This window comes from Lissotriton helveticus, chromosome 11 (genome assembly GCF_964261635.1).
Source record: "Lissotriton helveticus chromosome 11, aLisHel1.1, whole genome shotgun sequence".
Classification (NCBI taxonomy): domain Eukaryota; kingdom Metazoa; phylum Chordata; class Amphibia; order Caudata; family Salamandridae; genus Lissotriton; species Lissotriton helveticus.
In genome coordinates, this window is record NC_136072.1 from 551,019,425 (window position 1) to 551,044,751 (window position 25,327).

The 25,327-nt window shown below is 43.7% G+C and overlaps 1 protein-coding gene across 1 annotated transcript in view; it reads right to left on the reverse strand.

Moving 5' to 3' along the window:
• Window positions 1-25,327, reverse strand: part of LOC144790667 (maestro heat-like repeat-containing protein family member 2A) — a 69,402-nt gene that overhangs the window by 27,779 nt on the left and 16,296 nt on the right. Inside the window, exons 7-14 of the mRNA XM_078665394.1 lie at window positions 23,111-23,218; window positions 21,174-21,294; window positions 19,019-19,059; window positions 18,563-18,704; window positions 15,601-15,653; window positions 14,347-14,454; window positions 3,892-4,011; window positions 1,596-1,694 (exon numbers count right to left, since the gene is read on the reverse strand). Coding sequence (XP_078521520.1) covers window positions 1,596-1,694; window positions 3,892-4,011; window positions 14,347-14,454; window positions 15,601-15,653; window positions 18,563-18,704; window positions 19,019-19,059; window positions 21,174-21,294; window positions 23,111-23,218 — 792 coding nt within the window. The remainder of the gene's footprint in view (window positions 1-1,595; window positions 1,695-3,891; window positions 4,012-14,346; window positions 14,455-15,600; window positions 15,654-18,562; window positions 18,705-19,018; window positions 19,060-21,173; window positions 21,295-23,110; window positions 23,219-25,327) is intronic.

The following is a 25,327-nucleotide window of genomic DNA, read 5'->3' on the forward strand; positions in this document are numbered from 1 at the left end:
AATTCTTTTTCTGTGCTAGATAATTGTGGGGGCGGAGGCAACATAAATTATTCACTCAAAGTTGAATTATGGTGTCAAATAACTTTTGGGCAGCACTACCTCATGCACCTGTCTGCTCAAAAGACACTTGTCCCCTGCCAGTGGTATTTAGGTTAAAATTTAGAAATTAAATATTGAGAAACAAAATACAAAAAGAAAAGTGAGAAACTGATATTTCAAATGTTAATGCTGTATAAGTATCTGAAAATGATTTTATAGGATTTTATTCTTGTTATAAGGTACACAAATCCAAAATCCTATGCCTAACCATAATGCTATCACTATCACTTGCCCATTACTATTATGTACTCTAACCGAAACCCAAACCCCCTAACACTAGGAGGATAATATACCCACCACTTTTCATAGACCTCAACCTAGTTCATTCCAGCAAAGTATGCTTAAGAATATTCTTTACCCTAACCCTGTATCATGCCCATACTTCATCTCTAGCCATAAAGTTATCCCTAAGACTAACATTAAACAAGAACTGTTCCGTAACTGGCACAATATACGCAACCTGAAGTCAATCTCTATCCTTTATGCTTACATTAACTCTACACCTAACTTTAATGTGTACCATTACCCTTACCCTAACTCTTATTCACACACACACACACACACAACCTCAAAGGCGGCAGGAAGGCCACGAAGAAAATGCCCTGCAAAACCAATGATCCAGTGAATATTGCCTTACCCGGCTGCTTAAATCAACCGTGGCCTCAGTGTCACCCAGCCCCCAAATACAATGATCCTCCCTGGCCTTGTCCTAGGCATAGGGGATGTGTGTGGTTCTCTGCCCCTACAACGCAATCACACTGCCTTACCCATGTGTCAGGGTGGGTTGTTCACGTTGGCCTCATGAAGGCCCATCCTCAGACAGGAGAGGTAGTCCTGTAACACAACACATCAGTGCTGGTGCCGGTTGCCTCCTGGCCCGGGCCAGTCACCATTTCACTAGGAGTTTAGAACACAGTAAGCTGTGTGCTATAGAATATGGACTCAGCCGCATACCTTTCCTCAATGTAACTGTATTCTGTAGATACAGAGCCCAGCCATTACCCAGGCCTGTTGTTTGATATCGAGTACCACTCCCTCCTTGAGACCAGGGCCTGGTCTTAGACCCGGTCTTGTATTGAACACCCACATTCCTAAATGTAAGTTGTCTTGGAGGGTGGCATTTCCGTTGGTGCTCTATTACTTCTGAAGTCATGAGTAAATCAAAGGAGAAAGTAAAGGTTGAATGACTTGATTTTATGGTAAATTTAAGAGATTGTTGCATTTGGTATCATAAGCCCCTTCAAAATAAATTTTCTAAACAAATTTCTAAATTTCTTCAACAAATGTTATATACACATGAGGAATGGAAGCTGCACTGGCCATTTATTTGATACAGTTTTGTTTTCGGAATTGTAGACTGCTTACGTCTTTAGACATATTTTAGCTTTTCTTTCTCGTAAACTTTTATCTCATTGTAAAATACATTTAATAAATGTGAACCGCCGCTGCTGAGGAAAGTTTGAAATATGAGACCGAAAGAGATGCAAGGTTCTTACCAGCTCAATATCAGAAAGACAACCCTTGTACGCTTCAAGTACCTGCCGGCATGCGAAAGGATGAACCTTGGCACATGTTTGGAAACCAATTACTATGCCCTGCAAATAGGGAAAGACAACTCACAGCCTCAGGGAGACAATAGACATTAACCAGACACAGACATTTAGTACAAGAGATTTCATATTAGAAAGAAAGGATAAAGCTGGGTCTTGATTTCACATTCAGTGTTTACAGCTGGTATTGGTGAATGATTGTCAACTATACAAATATATTCAGTGGCCTGAAAGCATGATTTAAGGATACCTTTATACAGCTATGCTGGAGGGTCTTTACCATGCTACTTAAAAAGCATCTTTGGACAATAAGATGAGAGTTTCGTCACTATTTGTTTTCTGTCACTTTGTTCTCTCTGGTTTTTCACATAAAGGAACTGCAAGGACAGTTCAATACACAAGCCTTCTTTACAACAAAGGAGTGCGATTTCTTTAGAAGGGGTGCTTATCCTTTCTTCCTCATGTCTACAGTTGTCTATTTTGAAGGCCTTTCTGAGAGAGTCATTTCAAAGCCTTCACATAGCTTTATGTCTTTCACCGCTTTATCTGCTACATTGATTAAACTTGATTTATCTTGTTCAAACACTGGCTTCTATCAAGAGAGATCACCTAAAGAGGCTCCTAACTATCCCTGATGAAATGCATTATTAGTCACCTAAAAAAGGAGTTCTACACTTAGGGCCTCATTAGGATCGCGGACGGACTTGCGTCCGTCCGCGACCCCAGAGGATGAGAGAACGTCCGCATGGGCTGCGGCGTTCCCTCATGTGCGATTAGGATGTGACCGCCACCCTGGCGGTCACATCCTGGATATTTAACATTGCGGAGGGTGCTGCTTCAAGCAGCACCCGCCGCAATGTTAAAAGTGCATGTTTAACATTTACATGCACAAAGCGGCAGGCACCGTGCGGTGCCTGCCGCTTTGTGCATGTAAATGCTGGGGGGTACCATAGGTACCCCCCATGTGCACCCCCCACCCGCCAACACCCTGGGGGCCCGCAACGGGCCCCCAAAATCAAAAGTACACATGCTTTTCCACGGCGGAAAAACCGCCGCGGAAAAGCATGTTTAGAAAGGCATCCTAATTCGGCTGGCGGTGTCTGATAGACACTGCCAGCCAAATGAGAGCTTTTCCGCCGCGGTTGTAATCCGACCGCGGCGGAAAAGCGGCGGACAGAAACCAAGACCCACCAGCCATCGTAATGCGGCGGTGGGTCTTTGGTGAGTCCGCAGAGGATTTTCCGCCTCCTCCGGGCCGGAGGTGGCTTCTGCCGGCCCGGAGGAGGCGGAAAATCCTCCATCATAATGAGGCCCTTAGTGTCTGCTAACCTAGGACCAGATGTAGGAGCCTAAATACCGGTCGGTAACTGCCGATTTCGGCCGTTACCGACCGGTATTTAAGAATTGGCATGTAGGGGCATTTATTTTACCGATTCTGTAAAATACCGAATCGGTAATTTTACCGATTCGGTAAATCCAAATGTAGGTGGGACTCTTCTGAGTCCCAAAGGCCTTACAGATTCGGTATTTTACCACCCAAATCAATTGGGTGGTAAAATACCGAATCCAGGTGTGCATGCACATGTGTGCATGCACACCTATGCCATGTGACAGACAGACATGCCCTTAGGGCATGTCTGTGTGCCACATGGCACACATGCCTGTATTTGGGGTGCTAGAGGGTGTCAAAGTGACACCCCCTGCACCCTTGCTGAAATCGGTATTTACCGAATCGGTAAATACCGATTCGGTAATGCCCATTGATTCCTATGGGCTTCAATGCCTATAGGAATCAATGGGCATTACCGAATCGGTATTTACAGAATCGGTAAATACCGAATCTTAACGATTCGGTATTTACCGATTCAGAAATACCTACACCCCCCCCTCTATTTTACCACTTCTTAAATACCGAATCGGTAAAATTGGCTATTTAAGAAGTGGTAAAATAGAATTACCTACATCTAGCCCCTAGTCCTCATCTACTCTGTAGAGGGGTTTCACTCTAATATAATCACACTTTTGGGTGAGAGGAAGTACTGAGTGAGAAATGTTTCACCGGTCATCAATAATTTACCATCAAGCTCTATGAATGAAGTTACAAACCTACACAATGTACATTCAGATGCTCAACAGCCCCATATGACTACCTTCTCAACTTGTTTTTGTTGTGGTCATACAGGGTGAAATACCCTAGGGAAATAAATCTATGATAATTGTAAGAAATGCACTTGATACTTACTGCATGGTAAGGCGTAGCGATGAACCTAGTAGATTCGAACATGCTTCGAAGGAAGGGTAAGATCAGTGCAGTATCATCACAGCTGGCCATGCACTTACCAAGGCACTGGAAAATAAAACCCTAATATGGGAGTGAATTAAAGACAGTCTGAGTTAAGAATAAACAGCATCTCCTGCTCACTCTATGAAAGTCTTACTTATATTGGAGTATTCATCTTTGATTCACTCTACACACATATTTGTCTCCCACTTTCAAATAGCACTTAATAAGTTGAGTGAAATGTTTGTTATCTTATGTATAGTATAGTTATAATTTCTGGACATTGTAGAGATTTGTATATGGCCCTGAATATGACTCAAAACAAGGAAGTGAGGGGTAATGTGAGCCAATGAAGGTCCAGTACCTAGGCTCTGAAAGTGCTAATGCAGAAACCAGTGGCAATTCTGCTCGTTTCAGAAAGCAAAGTAGAAAGAAAGGCAGACAAAGAAAGGGGAATCCTAAGGATTTTTTCTTGGTGCCTTCACAAATCCATGAGCATGTAATGTCTCATCATCAAGGGTGTTCTTCATAGGGCTGGCAATGCAATGCCCTATGGGCCCCACGAAGGGTCGCTTTAGCAGAGATCTTTTTATTTTTGCCATCTGATGAAAGTGCCAGTGTGAGGGTGTTTTGAATGTGTTAGGTTGAGTGAATGTGTATAGTGAAATGAAGAGAGACTAAAAAGAGGTATTCAACAGGACTTTAAAGTGATGGTTTCCTTGGCAGGTTTAAAAAAAACATAATTTGGTACGGGCGACTACAGGGAGGTAATGTATCCAAGTAGCCTAAATCGGTGAATGTGGTCAGGTCAACGTGTTTCTTGCCTGTTGGCCCAAAAAGTATCTGTACCACTTCTTCAGGACCTAAAAAAGGGAGAGCTAACCCTGCCCCACATCTAAGATGTGATATAAAGTGTAGGTAATCCTCTAAAAGAAAATACCTTTGTTCAAAAAGTTTAAAATTGATCGTCCAACTTAGAAAAAAAATGAGAAAATGAAGAAAACACTCAGTAAACAAATGTTTTGCATTTATGGGCCAATTTGTCTCCAGGATCGCTTTTCCGGGACACTGTATGTGCATGCTATTGTTATGGCTGATCAGTCGCCACAATGTGAAGGAAGTAAAAAACACACTAGTACATGCAATATAACAGAACAGGCAAGTGGACATACAGGTAACAGACAATATAAAACCAATCTGTGTTGATGTTACACAGTGTATCACAAGTTGTCCTCAGGAGTGAGTGAAGGGTCTTACCCTTTGGATCAGTGACCCATAGGTCAAAAGCAGAGTGTAGCACTCAGCTGCTAACTATGGAAAGAACAATGATAGTCAACATAAAGAAACAGCAAGTCAAGGGGACCCAAATTGCCTTGGGGTGAGAAAAAAAAGAAAAACAGAGAGTTTTCAAGAGATGCAACCATACTCATGTGGTTTCTGTGCAGAGAGCGCAGGAGACCTACCATCCTCAGTTCATCTGGATTGAGACTGAGCAGGGGAGAAGACCCGTCTTTTAAGGTGCAGGTAATTGTAGTGATTGTCCTTGGGTGGGGTGTATGCGACCGTGGGAAGGAGTGATGACGCACTGGGCCCCTTGAGATTCCAGAGCCATAATTCGCTTTTAAGTGTACCCAGAAACTGAAGGACCTCCTGGTAAACACCAGACCTCATATTCAACAGTCCCACATGCAGAACACCTTGTGGGCCTTACCACCTGTCACAGGGCACTATCCCTGTGGGTCCTAAGGGGTATGCCCACTGACTAAACATTCCTAAGAGGTTAGGTTGGGTCCCCAATTCGCCTGGAAACAGAAAAGTCACAGTAACTGCAGTACAAAAAACTGTGTTTACCTGATCACCTGCCTTTGTGGCCTTCATTACACGGGAATGACCACGAGCGCTATCGAACCAAGAATAATGGAGCACTGGAACAACATATGCTGCAGACACAGCACTACAAAAATGTGCCATCACTTTTACAACTCCAACCACTCTCCAGATGACCTCCGGCAGATGTTTTTGGAAGCTATTAATTCATGGAGCCCTTTAAACCTTTTCAGAATGGAGCAAGGGTGGATTTTATGCCTCTCCACCAACAGCAAAGGTTTGAAAGATGAAATTCTCTAGTGTGAGGTGTAATTCAGTCCCCTGTGAAATCAGATACTCTTTTACTATGGCTGGATTGACATTTTCTTCATACATGGGACCTGATATACCATATCACCATTGACACCATGTCACATATGGAATGCCCGGCTATGGAGTCCCAGACACCACACTAAGCAGTGCTTATGATAAGCATTTTGCGACTTGGCATTGGTCTTTTCTTCAGTAACACAAATGATTCTGTTGATACCAATGAGGTGGTACCCTCCAATAAGAAACCATTTAACTGTCTTAGTCTACTGTTTTAGATGAACAAGTTACTTACCTTCGGTAATGCTTTTTCTGGTGGATACAGTATCTGCCTGTGGATTCCTCACCTTGTGAATATCCCCATGCGTCAGCAACGTTCGGAAAATTCTTTGTAGCTCGCCGGCGTGGACGACGTCACAGGAACGCACGACATCGCGCGCGGCTCCGCTGACGTCACCGACTCCATAATAGGCCTACGCCGGCGTGATGACATCAGTTCCGCCCTTTTTTCCGTGCCTTCGAGGCACACGGACGGACCAACAACAATAGATATATACACAGTATACACAGTACAAACTAGTCAAGTTAACACACATAGTGTGAATATAACATAGTAAATCATGTACAAGAACACACTTCCTTTGAGGATAACATGTATACAAAAAAAAAACATTACCAGAAATTCAGGTATATAAGAGTGGACAACGGGGAGGCGGGTGGGCATGTGAGGAATCCACAGGCAGATACTGTATCCACCAGAAAAAGCGTTACCGAAGGTAAGTAACTTATTCTTCTGATGGATACATCTGCCAGTGGATTCCTCACCTTGTGAATAGATTCCCACAGCAGTCCCCACTTCCTGAGGAGGGTGTCCAGTCCTCTATACCAGAAAGTCCTGAAGGACAGAACGCGCAAAGTGGCCGTCCTTCCTCACTTCGGTATCCAAGCAGTAATGCTTTGTGAAAGTGTGGAGGGAGGCCCAAGTTGCCTCTCTACAAATGTCCTCTACAGGAACACCCCTAGACAACGCAGATGTTGATGACTTTGCTCTAGTAGAGTGAGCTCTTATACCCTCTGGAGGTTCTCTACCAGCCAGGGCGTAGCAGATCTTGATGCATAGAATAATCCATCTCGAAAGTGTGTGCTTGTGCACAGCTCTTCCTTTTCTACAGCCAGCAAATCCAACAAACAACTGGTCTTCCACTCGATAGTCCTTTGTCTTATCAAGATAAAAGCTCACCGCCCTCTTAGGGTCCAGATGGTGAAGCCGTTCCTCCTCCTTGGAACAGTGAGGGAGAGGATAGAAAGTAGGAAGGGTAATAGACTGTCCTAGATGGAAGAGAGTTACCACCTTAGGCAGAAAAGCAGCCCTGGTCCTAAGAACCATTCGTTCAGCATGGGGGCTTCGAACTAAGAGCTTGAAGCTCACTTACCCTCCTTGTCGAGGTAATAGCAACCAGGAAGACCGTCTTAAAAGACAAAAGTATCAAGGGACACTTGTGCAAAGGTTCGAAAGGAGGAAATTTATTCGTAAGGCCCTTTAGAAATCTTAAAACAACAGGAGACTTAAATAAGGACGGCTGATCCGGCAGGCAGAGAAATGCCGACAAAGCCGAAAGATACCCTTTGACTGTAGCAACAGCAAACCCTTGCTGCGCTAAAGAAAGAGAAAATTGAAGTATATCTGATAAACGAGTCCTCAAAGGATTGATGGATTTCTCCCCACACCAGGAAACAAACCGAGACCACCTATAAGAATAGATAGACTTGGTGGAGTCACGTCTGGCCGATAGAATGACATCCACCACATCATGTGGGAGAGAAAAGGAATTCAGGTTGCCCCGTTCAATCTCCAGGCATGAAGGCGTAAGGTCTGGAGGTGGGGGTGTACAACCTGCCCCTCCATCTGGGAGAGGAGATCTGCCCTGAGAGGGAGACGGAGCGGCTGGCACGAGGAGAGGTGGACAAGATCTGTGTACCACACCCTTCTTGGCCAATCTGGGGCAATCAATATAACTTGGGCCCGGTCTTGGCGAATCTTTCTCAGAACCCGAGGAATCAAGGGTATGGGAGGAAACGCGTAAAGGAGTTGTGAGCCCCAACTCAACTGAAACACGTCCCCAAAGCTCCGTGCATCGGATACTGGAGACTGCAGAATGACGGGCAGTGAGCATTCTCGTGAGTGGCGAACAGGTCCACCTGAGGAGTTCCCCACGTCCGAAAGACGTGACAAACTACCTCTGGATGAAGCCTCCACTCGTGGTCGGCTGAGAACTGCCGACTGAGACTGTCTGCACGTAGGTTCAGAACTCCGGCCAGATGATTTGCCAACAGACAAATCTGATGGTCCTGAACCCAGGACCAGAGACTCAGAGCCTCTCTGCAGAGACACTGCGACCCCACTCCTCCCTGTTTGTTGACATACCACATCACGGTGGTGTTGTCCGTCAGGACTTGAACCGACCACCCGCGAAGGGAAGGGAGAAAGGCCTTGAGTGCTAGACGTATCGCCCGCAACTCTAGAAGGTTGATGTGAAGCAACCTTTCCTCTGGAGACCAAAGACCCTTGATCTCCAGATCCCCCAGATGAGCACCCCACCCTAGAGTGGGTGCATCTGTTATCACCGCGGCAACCGATGGAGGTAGATGGAAAGGCTTTCCTTGAGACAGATTGCCTTCCACGCTCCACCAAGATACATCCGCTGCAGCTTCTCTGGAGATCCTCACAGACTCCCTGAGATCTCCGTTGTGTTGATACCACTGCCTACGGAGACACCACTGGAGTGCCCTCATGTGCCAGCGTGCATGGTTGACCAACAGAATGCAGGAAGCCATCAGACCGAGCAGGCGAAGGACCTTCAGGACTGGAACGACCGCTCCATTGTGAAATAAAGGAATCATTCCTTGTATGTCGAGAATCCTTTGAGGTGGAGGGAATGCTCGACATACAGTTGTGTCCAGTACCGCACCTATGAACAGGTTGCGCTGGGAGGGCACCAGGTGAGATTCGGGTACATTTATTGAAAAACCCAACCTGTACAACAACTGAGTTGTGACTTGCAGATGATGGAGCACTTTCTCTGGAGATTCTGCTTTGATCAACCAATCATCCAGATACAGGAATACAGGTATCCCCAACCTTCTGAGATGTGCTGCCACCACAGCCATCAACTTGGTGAAAACTCGAGGTGCAGTAGTAAGACCAAACGGAAGGACCGCAAACTGGTAATTTTGCAATCCCACTGTGAAACGGAGATACTTTCTGTGCGACTTCAGGATAGGAATATGGAAATAAGCATCCTGCAAATCGATCGACACCATTCAGTCCTCTTCCAGCAGCGCCTGAAGAACCAGAGCAAGGGTGAGCATCTTGAACTTCTCCTGTTTCAGGTAAAGGTTCAAGATCCTAAGATTCAAGATTGGACGAAGTCTGCCACCCTTCTTGGGAATCAGGAAATACCGGGAGTAGCATCCCTGACCCCTTTCCTGCTCCGGAACCACCTCTATCGCACCCTTTTGTAACAGTGACAGGACTTCCTCCTGCAGGAGAAGTAGGTGGTCCTCTGAGCAAAATCCTTGGCAAGGAGGGTAATCTGGAGGAAATTCCTGAAAGGGAAGAGCATACACATTCTCTACAAGATTGAGAACCCAAAGATCTGATGTAACCGATTCCCAATCCCGTAGAAAATGGGTAAGCCGACCCCCTACAGGACCCGCATGATCCGGAATGGCGGATCTAGGGCTGCTTTGCTGATGGTGAAGGGGGTTGGGAAGAGGAGGAGGAGGCTTGACGTCCTCGAGGACAAGCTCTTTGTTTGCCCCTGTAGGATTTATATAGTGGATTTTGCTGTTGCTGCTGCTGTTGAGTTTGACGGTAGGGGCGAAAGGACGAACGTCCAAAACCTCTATATCTCTTAGTCGCAGAGCCTCCGGACTGCAGCCCCAAAGATCTGGCAGTAGCCTTACTGTCCTTAAATCTTTCCAAAGCTGCATCAGATTTCTTGCCAAATAGTCCAGCACCATCAAATGGCAAATCCAACAAGGCTGCCTGAACGTCCGCAGAAAAGTCAGATGACTTCAGCCAGGCAGCCCTTCTAGAGGCAACAGAAGTTCCCATAATGCGAGCAACTGAATCAGCAGTGTCAAGACCACTTTGAATCACTTGACGTGCAGCCGCCTGTGTATCGGCCAACACCTCATTAAAATCCTTCCTGCTGTCCTCATGAATTTTAGGAGCCAACTGCCGTACAGAGTCCATCAGGGCATGTATATATCTCCCCAAGAGACATGTGGCATTGGTCGATTTTAGAGCCATACTTGCCGAAGAGAAAATCTTCTTCTCAGTCTGATCCTGTTTCTTGGACTCCTTATCCCCAGGCACTTGAGGGAAAGCACCAACAGTCTTCTTCGAACAGGCTGCCTGTATAACCAGACTTTCAGGCAAAGGATGCGAGGATAGAAACTCAGGATCACCAGGTCCTACCCTATACCTCCTTGCAACACCCTTAGCCACTGCAGGATCTGTAAGAGGCCTGTTCCAAACCTCCAATATAGGCTCAGTCAAAGCCTCATTAAAAGGAAGCAATGGTTCCACAACTGAAGATGGGGAATGGAGGACCTCAGTCAAAATATTAGACTTGTATTCAGCTGTAGGCAAAGTCAAATTTAAAAGATCGGCAACTTTTTTGATTACCACATGGTATGGTGCAACGTCCTTTGAAGGGGCATCAGATACAGAGGACAGCTCCCATTCAGGGGAAAGCTGTAAACCACTAGCATCCCTCAAATCATCAAAATAGTCCTCCTGAAGCTCACCTTCTTCCACCTCAGCCTCAGCCTCTCTAAATCTTTGCTCCTCTATAAGGCGCTGAGCTTCTCGCCTCGATCTCTCCTTCAAGAGTCGCGACGTCGGATCCGTGACCGACTCCGACGGAGCCGGTGCCGGCGTCAAGATCGGATCCAGAAGCCCAGGTCGCTGCTCACGAGGTCGAGTCGGAGCCGGCGACGATGGAATCGGCGTCGACGACCTCGGAGGTGCCGAGAAATGCCAAGGCGGAGCCGGCGCCGGCATAAATGGCATAAAAGGAGCTGGAGCATAGAAGTGGGGAACTACTAAATTATATACCAATGGACCCATGGGACCCAACGGTGCACCAGAGGGGTACAAAGCTCTAGAGTAGACTCCATACATTGCGTTTAAAAATGAAGTAGGGTCTTGACCTGGAGCTGGGAAGGGCGGTTAAGGACCCACAGGATGCTCTCTCGGAGGTTCCAGATTCGCCTCCTCTTCCACAGGCGGATGGACTGGAGTCATCGAGCCCTCAGGTAATGGAGCCTCTTCTTCCTCTCGAGCCGGGGACGCCGCCGGAGAGGGATCCGATACCGGAGCCAGAGAACGCACTGGTGACTCCAAGGGCGAAGCCTCACCTTCTGGAACACCAGGTGAAGGAGACACCTCATCTTTTCTATGCCTCCTCTTAGGCGACTTCGGTCTCGACTCCGAGTCCTTACCGGAGTGATGTCGAGATTCATGCCTTCGCTTCTTATGCTTCTTCTTCGTTGACCTCGAAGCATGACCAGATGACGACCTCGAAGGCGACGCCGTGCGGGACCTCGACCTCGACCTCGCCCTACTCGAACGCGATCTCGAAGTCTTCTTCTCCTTTCTACCTTTCAACTTCGCCACCAGAAGTTTCGCTTCCCTCTCTCGAAGAGCCTTCGGGTTCATCTTCTTACACGAAGAACAGCCTTTGACATCGTGGTCCGAACTCAGGCACCAGATACAATCCTCGCGCGGGTCTGTAATCGACATCATCTTGCCGCCCCCCCCACATGGCTTGAACCCGGTCTTTTTAGACGACATCTTCAGCGAGAAACAAAGAAGCAAGAAGACACCAAACAGAGAAAAACAGTAACAAAGTTACTAACAGCTACAGATGTTCCCCGAAACCGTTAGCGTCGACGACGTGGAAAAAAGGGAACTGATGTCATCACGCCGGCGTAGGCCTATTATGGAGTCGGTGACGTCAGCGGAGCCACGCGCGATGTCGTGCATTCTTGTGACGTCGTCCACGCCGGCGAGCTACAAAGAATTTTCCGAATGTTGCTGACGCAGGGGGATATTCACAAGGTGAGGAATCCACTGGCAGATGTATCCATCAGAAGCCGCCTTACTAATACCATTGACAACTTTGGTCGGCCTGCATTTGACCGCTACACACTCCAAGATGTCCACCACGGAGGGATGATACTTTTGCTACACAAGCACATGAGGGGCTTACTCCTATTGGCTCCAGCCTACCTCTTCTCTTTCCTCTTCTCCTCATTTGACATGTCCCAATAGTGCTCACCAAGCATCCTAATCCATTGGGAATAGACCATTTGGCCGCCTCGTGTTACTTATTACATGAGGTGGCCTAGATTTCCAACATGAACACAGATGCCAATATGCCTAGATTCCACCATGAGGGATCGCTAGGAGTTATGTGCACCTGATTTGCTCTCCATCACTGTATATGCAAGAGTACTTAAGTTTACTATACTTTTCTCTTACCATTACCCTTGATTAAAAAAACATTCAACTGTCTTAGTTTACTACTTAGAGGCCACCTTACAAAAACCATGGATGACTTTGGGATGCCCAGCTTTTAACCACTGCACACTCTGAGATAGGCGCCACTGAGGCATGATACCTCTGTTACATCAGCACGTGAGAAGCTCACTCCTTTTGGCTCAAGCTCGCCCCTCCCCTCCTCTCCTCATTGTCCAATAGGTCATCACACTTCAATGACAGGTCTTCTCCTCTGCTCAGGCTTGAGTCAGGCGAGCAGAGGATGGTAGGTCTCTTGTGCTCTCCGTGCAGAAACCATGTGAGTATGGTTGCTTCTCTTGAAAACTTTTTCTTTTTCTTTTAACACTAAGTCATTTGGGTCCCCTTGATTTACTGTTTCTTTTTACTGACCATCATAGCTCTTTCCACTGTCAGCAGCTGAGCACTACCCTCTGCTTTTGACCTATAGGGCATAATTAATTGATCCAAAGGGTAAGACCCGTCACTCACAATGGAGGACAACCAATCACTTATGATACGCTGAGTAACACAGATTGGTTTATTTTCCCTGTTCCATGTATGTTCACTTGCTTATTCTGTTATATTATATGTACTTGTGTGTTTTTCACTTCTTTCACGTTGTGGTGACTGGTCAGAGCCAAAAATAGCATGCGCATGTCTACCTTTAGAGACACTATGATACAGTAAGTTGGAAAATCGATTCTGGTGACACATTGAACCAAACATACAAAACATTTGTTTACTGAGTGTTTTCTTTATTTTGTCATTTATTTTCTATGTTAGATGATCAATTCTAAACATTTTGAACTGGGTATTTTCTTTTAAAGGAATACCTTATCAGCATATCATGTCTTAGGTGTGGGGTCGGACTATCCCCCATATTTTTGGTCCTGACGAATCATTGTGGAACCTTTTTAGGCCATCGAAACCTGACCACACTCACAGATTTAGTCTACTTGGGTACATCACGCCTCTGTATTAGCTCCAACCAAATTATATTTTTTTAATCCTACCAAGGGAACCATCACATTACAGTTCAGTTCGGTATCTCTTAGATAGTTTTAGTCTCCCTTTACTTCACTGTACACATTTACATCACCCCTCACATACAAAATGCCCTTACACAAGCACTTCTCATCAGACAGCAAAAATAAAAAGATCCCCCCTAAAGTGACCCTTCTTGGTGCCCGTAGGGCATTATAGCGCTGGACCTATGAGAAGCAAGCCCACTATGAAGCATTACATCCTCAGTGATGTGTGAGGGCACCAAGAAATAATCCTTAAGATTCCCCCTTCTTTGCCCGCCTTCCTTTCTTCTTTGATTTTTTATAGGAACAATACCTCCACTGCTTTTTGCATGAATATGGCCTCACATCCCCTGAATGGGGATTGGCTCTAACATGAAGACTACCTATTGGCTAAAGGAGATCCATTAGGGAAATGAGTATAGCCCTAAAATGTTGTGGCTTTTATTGATTCAAGTGGAGAGGATTACCTCAGGGAGTTCATCTCCATCTGCTTCTTAGTAGGTCAGTCCTTCCAGGGAGTGGGAGAACCATACCTGATTTTCCCAACAGGCTACGCCCAATGCTGTGTACCCATAGTATAAAAATTGCCTTTACTAATGGAATACACAGTTCTACCCTTCTCCGACTTTGTGTTAAATTGACTTCCCCAATGGTTCAATACTGACCCTTTAGAGCACTAACCTCCTCATTCACATGATGGGCAAAACTGTCAATCTGTTCGGTGAGTTCTTCCATAAAAGAGACATGCCATTCTCTGTATGGGGCTTGTTTTAGGATAGTCCCCAGGAACTGCAAGGAAAACAGTGAGAGACTTTAATGCAGTAATAGAAACGTAAATGAGGTATCCACGGCTGACGTCTGCAGTGATTTTGAGAAGATAAGGGTAAACAAACTTCAGCTAACAACCTCTTTAATGACAAAATTATATTTGGACAGAAGAACCAGAGAACACATACAGCAATGCTTAAATAGTGTGGTGTGATATCAGTGCTCAGAAGAAACAGGAGGCCCTGACAGTGATTTACACAGAAACACATGCAACAAAACCATGCTGCCCACAAATTATTGTGAAAAGAGCAACAGTGCAGCCATCCAGACAGAAAACACATTGGGACTATGCAACAATATCACATACTTAGAAGCAGAATGCAAAAACATTTTGGGTATCCAGCAAGGGGGCAGAATGTACATTTCGTGTTAGCAAGGGTGAAGACTGAACACAAGGAACATAAAATTGCATCTCAGGAGCACAATAGAAGCTCAGTGGAGTGTGATGGCCTGGCAAAACATACAGTGACAGAGTGACAATTCAAATGAAGATAGGGAGCATGGATCATGTGCCAATCCGATTGCAGAATATGAACTTACTGATAATGTGGAATGCAGTGGGAAGAGTGATAGTGTGACAATCCAGAGAAAGAAGAATGTTGTGCTAGTGTGACTATCCTGGGGGATAAAAAAGAGTCGGAGGAAACAATTACCAGTAAGGGGCTACATTTGTAGCCCTGTGCAACAACAGTCAGAATTATGAGTAATGCAATGATCACTGTAGAGCCTGTAATTTACCTGGGTAAAACATGCAGATAAACTCTGATACATGTAGGACTAGGTGTCGTAAGCATGCAATTTCCAGTTTTATGAATGTCAACTTGGGCCAATAAGGTTTTTAATGCTTCTGGTAAATATTGCATATTAGGGAAATGTTATGTACCGAGTACAGCTGCTCCCCCTCTGTGCCCAATCATAATCAACATCATAGTAACGATCATAATCCATAGAAATAATAGGTATATGGTGAGAATATTGCAACCTCATAGCAGAACAGCACTATGATGGGGTGAATTTAATATCTGCATATATTCACGGTGAATAAGTGGCTATGGAAAACAAAGAGACAAGCGTCATGTGTGACATTCATTAGCAATTCATCCTTACTGAAACAAGCGTGCATTTCCACTTTGCCAAGTCAAAGGTTCTTTCCGTGGAAGCTGAAATAGTAGTTGGTAAAAAAGAAATATATGTAAGTAAAAGTGAATAGCAGGCACCATTTCAAAGGCAATGTGCTTACATACCAAGCACTAGCAGAAGTAGATTCACACAATTCATAGTGTGCAAAATGTGTTTGTTGGCTCAGCCCGTCCAGGGAATTGAGTTCAAGGTCATTAGTTGTTCATGTGCCCTTGATGTCACTCTTAGCTCCTTATATCTGGTTGTAATTTTAGGTTTATATATTCTGGTTTCCTTTCTTATATAACAGAAAAGGTCACCACACCACTTGTTTGCAGAAAATCTGTTTATTACAGAGCTACTGCCAATAAGCATTTCAGCTGTCAGATGAAGCCTTGATCACATAGGGGATCGCCGTTGTGGTTCAGAGTAAAAAATGCATATGTGCTCTAAAATTACATACACATAGAAAAATACTCCTTTATTATATCAAAGACCAAATATTTTGTAACACTTCTTAATTTGCTATAATACCCAATGTACCCCAATATAGTCCTAGGTAGTCGCACAAGCTTTTACCTACATTTGTCCTACCTTGCTCTACATAACAGTTCTGGCCCTGACCTTTTACCTTGTTAGGTGCTGCATAAATGTTGTGTAGTTTTCTAAAAAAAACTAGCCTAATTTATTATGCATGAGGATTCTTAGTATCACTGCAGGATTACAATCTTGTGCATAATAACTCTGTATAAGGGTCACCACTATCGTCATCCTTGGCTGACATGCCCACAGTACCATGGCACATCTAGGTAGAATCCCTGGTGGTACCTTTCAGGTATATAAGTACCACATCTTCGCTGGGCAAGCTGGAGGAGAAAAAGATTCTATGCTGACATGCTGACACGAGACGCTGAAGTCCCTGCATGCAGACACTCCAGTTAGTAGTCGTCTGACATTACTTGTGGGTTGTCCACTCGAGACCAAGATGGGGCCCTTTGCTTTCTCACATCAGGTATTGGGGGTTGCTCTTTCCTAGGAGAAGTTCTGGGCTATACACCAACATACATGCTAGGTACACTTAAGTACATCTAGTTAGGGTTTGCATCGTAGGAGTACGCACTATTAACTTCATGTATTTATATGTCTGCATATATTCACTATTTTAGCACCATGGTAGAATTCTACTTTTTATTTACTCTATTGGTGCTTGTAATCGTCTATATCTGTTTCTGTCTCGTGGTTGTTGCAGCACATGTATTTTATGCTAGAATGACTCTGGTTCAATAAATACTTATTGAAAACGCCCCCACCATTTAGTCTGTGTATCTCTCTGAGATAAAGTGAGCACAAGTGACCAAGCAAAAAGTATTGTACTGTTTCCATGATCCCTGAGGGGTCAGGGTTCTCATGTTCGATAGTTGCCAGAAACTATTCTCTCCTCGGTAAGGTTGTGGGGCTTATAGTGGCACTGTGAGCTAGCTGGTCTACATACTAACATATCCTTTGGGGGTGTCTGGAATCAGTCTGGACACCAATCCCTTAGTTTATGTTGTCTAAAACGTGGAGATCCTTTATAGATTTGTAGGAACTACCCGACTAATTCACATAAGTGACATTATAATGTTCAATTAATTCTACCTAAAAAACACAATAAAACACTTCCGCATGATATCTGCTACACAGGCTGAAATATAAATCTTGTTTTTCAGAAAACAAGGGTGTCTAACCTTACAGAAATATGTATCAATCAATTTATTAACAACATAATATCACCAACTTTTCTAAATGTTCCTCCATGTGAACTTCTCACATAGTAGGATTCAATTATGCAACATTTAAAACATTACTTTTAACTGCAACATATGGTTGTACCAGAGTTCTAACATTTTCTTTCATATTAATTGCTGTGAAATACCCTGTTCATCCTTAGTCATCACACAAACAATGTTATGACCGAGTAGACTAATCTAACCTACCATGTACCCTGACTAATACCTACTTCTAATACAAATGCAAAGAGAGAGCGTTTGGTGTTTATAAATGTGTGTGAAAAATCTCTTCTGTATTGAGGCCACCAGGGGTCTTTGTTTCAAGTTTAGTCATTAGAAGAGTTGGTGCTACTGAGTTGTTACAATAAGTCACAATTGAAATAAAAGAAAAGGTGCCAAAACAGGTAGTGCTCTAAAATAATGTTGACCTTGGATATCCTGAAGAGATATTTTTTTCTATGTTTATGGAATTTTTTGGCACATATGTACTTTAAAACACTGAATCAAGATGCCGCATTCTTATGTGATCAAGGCTGCGTCTGACAGATGAAGCGCTTCATGGCAGAAGCTTTGTATTAAACTGATTTTTTCGGCACACCAATGTGTCAACTGCCTTTCTGTTATATGCGGAAGTAACCCAGAACTTGCAAGAAGATACCTGACTCCGTTTCTGTTATTGCCCCATTCGGTTTGGAGTATGGCATCGGCCAGCTACAAAGAAAGACTGTGACTATTTCTTTTTTTGCTTACTTATACAAGCCTTCAGCCAGACCTCCTCATCTGCTGGTCTAACGTGTCCTATCATTCACATTCTCTTCTGTCCTCCACAGCATACATCATGGGCCAATTCTGCCGTTGGCTAACTTCACTGTGAACAATGGCGTTCTGCTTTTTCACAAGGAGCACATCCACACACAAATTATTTTCATTTAGTTCCAGGGACAACAATAAGAATGTGACCTTTTGAGACCAAAACAGTATTTTTTATCTTGGTATTTACCTGGCATCACCTCCCACAATACAAGTTTATAAAAACCGTGAAAAAAACATGAGTGGACAAGGTCTAAAAGCTAGCAGCCAACACCAGACTTAATGGCTTTGTCATTGGTCAATGGTTGTTTGAAATGCCATTAATACTTGTTTAAATTGTGTGCTCACTGGTTCATGCTTTGGGGTCTCACCTTCTAAATATGTTATCAGCGGGGGGATCTTCATTCTGAGGAGTTTTGCTAGAAATGGGTAATTTGCAGGAATCAGGCGCTCGAGAAGAGCCAAGACTGAAGTTCCCCTTTCGACATCCCAGCGAGGATATGAAGAAATTACCTGAAAACCCACAACAAAGAATTCAGAAAGTGATTCTTTAATGAGTTCCTATTCTCTAGCCTTTAAAACTTCTGGAAATGCTACCTTGTTCTCTATGCAGTACTTAGTACCAACCACATTTTGGCTGTTTCTGAACAATGTAAGTAGCATGTCGTACTGATAACCACTTGACTGGAAATAAAACCATCAAATTCAAAAGGATAACATCTGAGTTGAATTTAAGATCTCTATTACCAGGTTGCATAGAACTGGCAGCAAACAACTTGGGAAGAGGGATCTGGTGGAATATGATGGGGGTGGAATGTGATACTCACCAGCAATCTTATGAAGAGTCTGTGTATTGGAATTTCTTTAGCTGTTTAGGTACAAAAGAACGAAGACATGTCATACTCAGTCCATAAATTACTGAGCAATACTTGCCAAAAGAAGACATATGGCTGACTCACACACTTAAGACACCCAGTAGTACCTGTAAAGAAGATGATGGGTGGCATTTCAATGAGCCTCTAGCGGTCATGAGGATGCTTTGAAATTCCTGCAAATACTGGCAAAGGCACCCCTACCACTAAGGAGCGCCCAGGGGTGTACAGTACCTTGACAGCCTATGCTGCAATTCTCTTCCTCCCTCCCTTAGCGGTTGCTGTCAAGGAATGAAAGCTGGAGGAGGAGCTACCTAAGCTGTCATGCACAGGTTCCTGCTACAGCTTTAATTGAGGGATAGAAGACTCCAGTGGGATAAGAGAGGATGCGTCAGGAGCCGTGGACGTGCTTTACATCCTGAAGGACCATGGAAAATGGGAGCCATTTTCTGACAACGAATACCCCAGAAAAAAGAGGACTCCAGAACATGTTCTTGCATATCTATTTTTTAATAAGGTTAACGACCTGGGGCAAGCAAGAACAAGCACATATTTTGCCTGTTCGATTCTGCTCAGGACTCCTAACATGAGTGACAAATAAATAGACTATGATACCATCTCCCAGGTCACTTGCACTTTATCAACACATCCACTGGAAAGTTGAACGGGGAGGGCTAATTGGAACCCTGGAATTATAGCAATTACAGGTATTCACCACCAGATGCGAATCTCCTTCGTAACCTTGGAGTCAGTCAAAATATTTATTTTCACTTACCATCATTAAGCATGCATCCCTGCTTACAAGTGAGGGCCAATAACTAGCATTTTAGGTATGGAGCTGAAGTCCAAAATGTTGAACCAGAAACATTGCAGAGACAAATATCATAACTAAAAGTAACTCCATGGAGAAATAAAATACATCCCTGTTGCGGTCGGCAAAAGTAACAACACATAAATAGGTACCATACCCAGCAGGGCATGATCAACATACTAGACAGAAGTAACATCATGGAGAGCAAGAATACTCCAAGGTATGAAGAGGAGCATTAGAGCCCTGAGTAGCCTCATGGTGTGTGGAAACCTGGGACAGTTAGTACATTGCATTTAGGGGGTGGGAGCATTAACCAGACTAAGAGCTGAAACAAACAGGAAAGTAACTTTATGTCTGGCAAACTACAAAAAGTATATAGGGATTATTTACAAGTCCCTTGTGCCACCTGTGCATCACTTTTTGAGACACACCAGCAGTGCAACCTGCTGCTCCATATTTACAAGGACAGGTAAAGCCACCCTGCGTGGCTTTTATTGCCCTTGTAAATATGGCCCCTTTACACGCAACACTTTTTGTGGAAAAGTTGTGCCATGGGTTTTGCTGTGAGATTTCCTGCGCAACACCCAAGGCTTCTGCCGCATTTCCAGATTTACAAGAAATCGTACACCTGGAAATGTGTCAGAATGCTACACCTCCCCAGGGGGAGGTATAGGGAGGTGCAACAAGAACAAATATTTTTATTTCTCCTCGTTGTTTACCTCTTTCTACGCGTACTGCATACTGCAGCACATTTAGGAAGAGGAAATTACCTATTGTGATTGTTTTTGTGCACAAAGGTATGCCTAAGTGCATAAAAACAAAGATATGCCTTACTGCACAAAAACAATCATCCCTGTGATGCAGCCACCCTTGCACCATGGTACAAGGGTGCCTTCATAGGTGCATGTCAGCTAATTATGCACCAGCACTGGGAGAGCAAAGGGATCCATTATATCATTGTAGATATGAAGCATCCAGGTGCTTCAGAATTAATGCAGCGTGGCACAGCCAAATGGCTTGAGGCACAGCAATTAGTTAATTCCTTGTGAATATGGCTCACAGCGAGCAGCAACATCAGCACAGACACATATATCTCTAAAAGGAGAGCAATACATGTTATTTGAAATATTGACACCCATATTCTATAGTAACTCAACCATAACATCCTGAGCTAATGGACTGGTTCTTCAAGCCTGATCATAACAACGTAAGAGGGGATCTGGGGAGTGGAGGAGGAAGCATTAACCACCTTGAATGGTAGATCCCACTGTGTCAATGAGTAGGATGCTTAAGACTCACCACATTCATGAAAGTTGATGCTTGCTTTCTTATCTACAACAAGTAGCATATGGCACAGTGCTGGCACAGATGAAGTATAGTCATCTTCCAGCATGTAGCTCAAAATCTCTTTCCAAAATCCCTGCAAGAAAGAGCAGCGAATGTGTTATAAGCATCATTAGCATTTAATAAGGCTGCATTCCCACAGATAAACAGTCATTGGGTTTCTGGTGGGTCTTCTGGAGATGGGGCTACATTTGAATTATCCCCTTCCTGATACCATTCCTTGCTGATGGGGTCCAAGACAGATTGCTGGTATTACACTGATGTAGCACCAACCCTGTTCAATGCTACAATCCGTGATTCTATATCCGAGCAATTATTTGCAGAGAATGAGTGCAACATTTATTCTCCAAAAACCCTGCGCATGAGCTGCTTTGTAAATTATCTTATTATCTGCTGTTATCCTCATAACAATCACAAAACAGAACTATCTTTATAAATGTGCCAGAGTGTGCAAAGCTATGGCTGGGAATGAACGACCCTGTTGATTTGAAATATTGGTGCTTGATGTATCATCGGGCAAGTAGCAAATAGGAGATGCAGATTGAGTAGCTATGTTTTGCAATGTGACTGATGTGCCATTCAATCTCGTTTCAAAGTGGCTATTTAGAATAATTTGGAAAACCTCCTGCCTCATTAAAAAAAATGAGGTAGGATTCGACAATCTTCTATGAATGCCGAAAATGCTGGGAATGAGGACTGCATGGGACAGCAGACCTCTATCCCAGCAGCAGAGGAAACAGACTTTACACCGCGTCTCAAATCACGCTGTGCCTTAACAACTTGGTCCAAACCACTAATAATAATAATAATAATGAGATTTATAAAGCACATAGCTGCGTCAGCTGCGTGTCCCAGCACTGGGGTATCAGTCCTATTATACAGAGTAAGAATATGAATTCCCCTAATCTAAGTTAGCGTGAAAAAACATGTTTTTAAATTCTTGCGATATCGTATTTCAGATTTTTCTTGCCTAAGCCAAAGTGGTAGGGAGTTCCACATCTTGCCTGCCAAGTAGTTGAAGGAACGGCCTCCAATGTGAGCACTTTTGATTCTGGTGATAGATGCAAGAGAGGCATCAACTGATCTCAGATTTCTTTTAGGAAGATAAGGTGTGATCAGAGGTGAAGATATTTAGGGCCTTTACGATTGAGAATCTTGTGACAATAGCACATGGCTTTGAAATATACCCAATGCCTTAAACGAAGCCAGAGCAGCATTGGTAGAGCTGGGGCTGATGGTGAGACGGCAGATGAAATAGCAGCCAAGATGCCATATTCTGCACCCACTGTCGTCTTCTTCATCATGTCTGTGACACTCCGAGATACAGAACAATGCAGTAATACAGTCTCAACATGATTAAAGACTGGACCACTGTCTTTCTGGCAGCTTCTGGCAGGAAGACAAGATGTTTTTAAGGTATTTAAGATCCCAACGCATTGCCCTGCAAGACTCGTAATTGCTGTACGTGCCCTAATGTGTCTTTTCAATGCATTCCTTTATCAAGCAAGCCAATACAACCACTTCCCTGAAGGAAAGCGTTGTTGGACTAATGTTGTACTTTAAGTCCAACTCTTTCCCTACAGTTGCACAGACTGGAGTTGGAATAGTAAATACTAGTCCATAGTCCAGTGCTTTCACGAAGGCAAATCATGGTAACGGCTTGGGAGGAAAAGGAATGCATTTTAAACATGCATTCATGGTTCAGATCACTATGTGCATATTTCCCACATACAAACCTGCAGCAGAGAGAGCTTTACTAAAACATGCTATTTTGTGAGTTAGAGGATAATGAAGATAACCTGGGAATTGAGGAGTCTTTGGACATTCTGCAATTTATATTTTGTACACTTCTAGTTTATTGACCCACCTTATTTCACATCCTTCTCACTTACCTCGTCAGTATTTTTATGGCGTAATGCAATTTTATTGAGGAGCTGAGAGATTTGGATGTGGATGGTCTCTTCTTCAACATCAGATTCAGGATCCATGTGACTAGTGCCCTGTGAAAATGTGGAAAAGCAAGAGAAGTAAAGTAACATATATTTTCACATCATTTTCACTGTGTTTTCTCTCCTCATGGAGGTTCAAGAGATTTGAGAGTGAAAACACCACAATTTTCAAATCAAGGTTGTAAGCACAGAGAGAACCTCTTGGCTTAATTTCAAATGTGAAATTAAAACTACTAGCCGCAAACATGTAAATAAAAATGTATAAATTAGGTTATGCACCCATGCTCTGCTCTACAGAGAATAAAAGTATATGGTCATTTGGCGGAGAAGTGTATAGCATTCATATACAGTCAAAATACCGGTGGACTCACTTATAATATGTAAGGTTCTGATGCACTGGCACTACATCTGAGACATTGCACCTCTGGCACCACAAGGTAGTCTCTCTTGCTCACTACAAAGATTGTGATGCCCCATGAGCCCTCCCCTTGCTGCTTGATGGGGAAGTATGTGCTACATTATGGTACTTCTTACACTCAATAGGACAAAACCGGGAACTGCATTTTTGGGAGGCAGTGTTGATATGAGATACTGATTTGAAGTATGTTTGTGCTACTTTGTGTAGGATTTGGTAGTTTGCCCTGTTAGGCATTTCGACGATAAAGCGGGGTATGTAACAGAAAGGAGCCCACTAGATAATGTATTATCAGTGAAAAACACAGCTTATCAGTGCATTCGCTGAATGCCCATGTGCTGTGCCCAATCACCCAAGAAATTTCCCAGTTAGCCCCGACAAAGTCTAAGGGCCAGTTGTCTCACATAGGCTGGATTGTGTGGTAGGCTTATGTACTGCATGGGAGCACTGCTGTTGAGACGTGTATGGAGCGAGTCCCATTCTCACAATGTCTGAGCATCTTATTTCTTTGCACTCATGCCAGTCAACATGTGCATCAGGTTACTAAGATGGGATCTAGGTATTCAAGCACCATTGTTACAATGCGATGCAACATAAGGACAGGCATCTGAATTGTTCCTGGCATGATGCCTCCGGTAAAAAAAAAAACTATGGACAGTGTCTGGCTCATTTATTAGTTGAGCTTAATGGGAACCCAAGAGTAAGACTAAGCATGGATTGCAGACACTCTGGATTATGGTCAGGCCCCAAAGAGATGGATACCAGACGTCATCAGTTGTGCCCAATCCCCACAGATATTACTGAGCATGGACTTGAGTTGTGCATTTTGGTACAACTACTCTGTAACATGGATGCATTGGCCAAGCTTGAGGAAGTCCTACCTGGTTCACAGTGATCAAGAAGGTCATGGCACCTCTGCTGTTATGGAGGAATTGGTGAGACCATAAGCCACTGTGGCCTACTCTCCCAGAGACACTGACAAAGCCAAGAATACTGCCGTTTTCAGACACCATGCCACCTGCCATTGCTCATGCTGCCACATATCACCTGCAGCCCCACAAGCACCGGTGAAGAGCACTGATCCAACACCCATTCCTGGCCCCTAGTCAGATGACAGGTGTTTCCTCCATCTACTAGAGATAGGATCAAAGTGTAATTGCCCAAAGGACTTGAGATGGTCCAAGAAAAGAGAAGAAACAGAAGAAGTGCCCAATACAAAATCATACATGAGAACTGTGGAAGAGGAGGGCAATGAAGGAGAAAGAGATTAACTAAAGGATATTATCAGACCGGTATAGAGTCAAAATATTGAGTTTTTATTATCAACTAGACATAATATCGAGTAAAAAATATAGAATAGACATAATATCGACTAGACAGAATATAGACTACCAAAATATCGGCTAGAAAATTTTAATATCGAATAAAATGGACATAATAACGAATCAAAAATATAGAATGGACATACTATCGAGTAGACAGAATATAGACAAAAAATATCGAATTTAAGGTAAGTTAATTATCATTTTTAATATTTGTGTAATATAATTCTGTAGCGGGTTGTGGGTTTATAGGGGAATAGGAATATAGACAACAAAAATATCGAATTTAAGGTAAGTTAATTATAATTTTTAATATAAGTGCCCAATACAAAATCATACATGAGGCCTGTGGAAGAGGAGGGCAATGAAGGAGAAAGAGAATAACTAAAGGATATTATCAGACCGGTATAGAGTCAAAATATC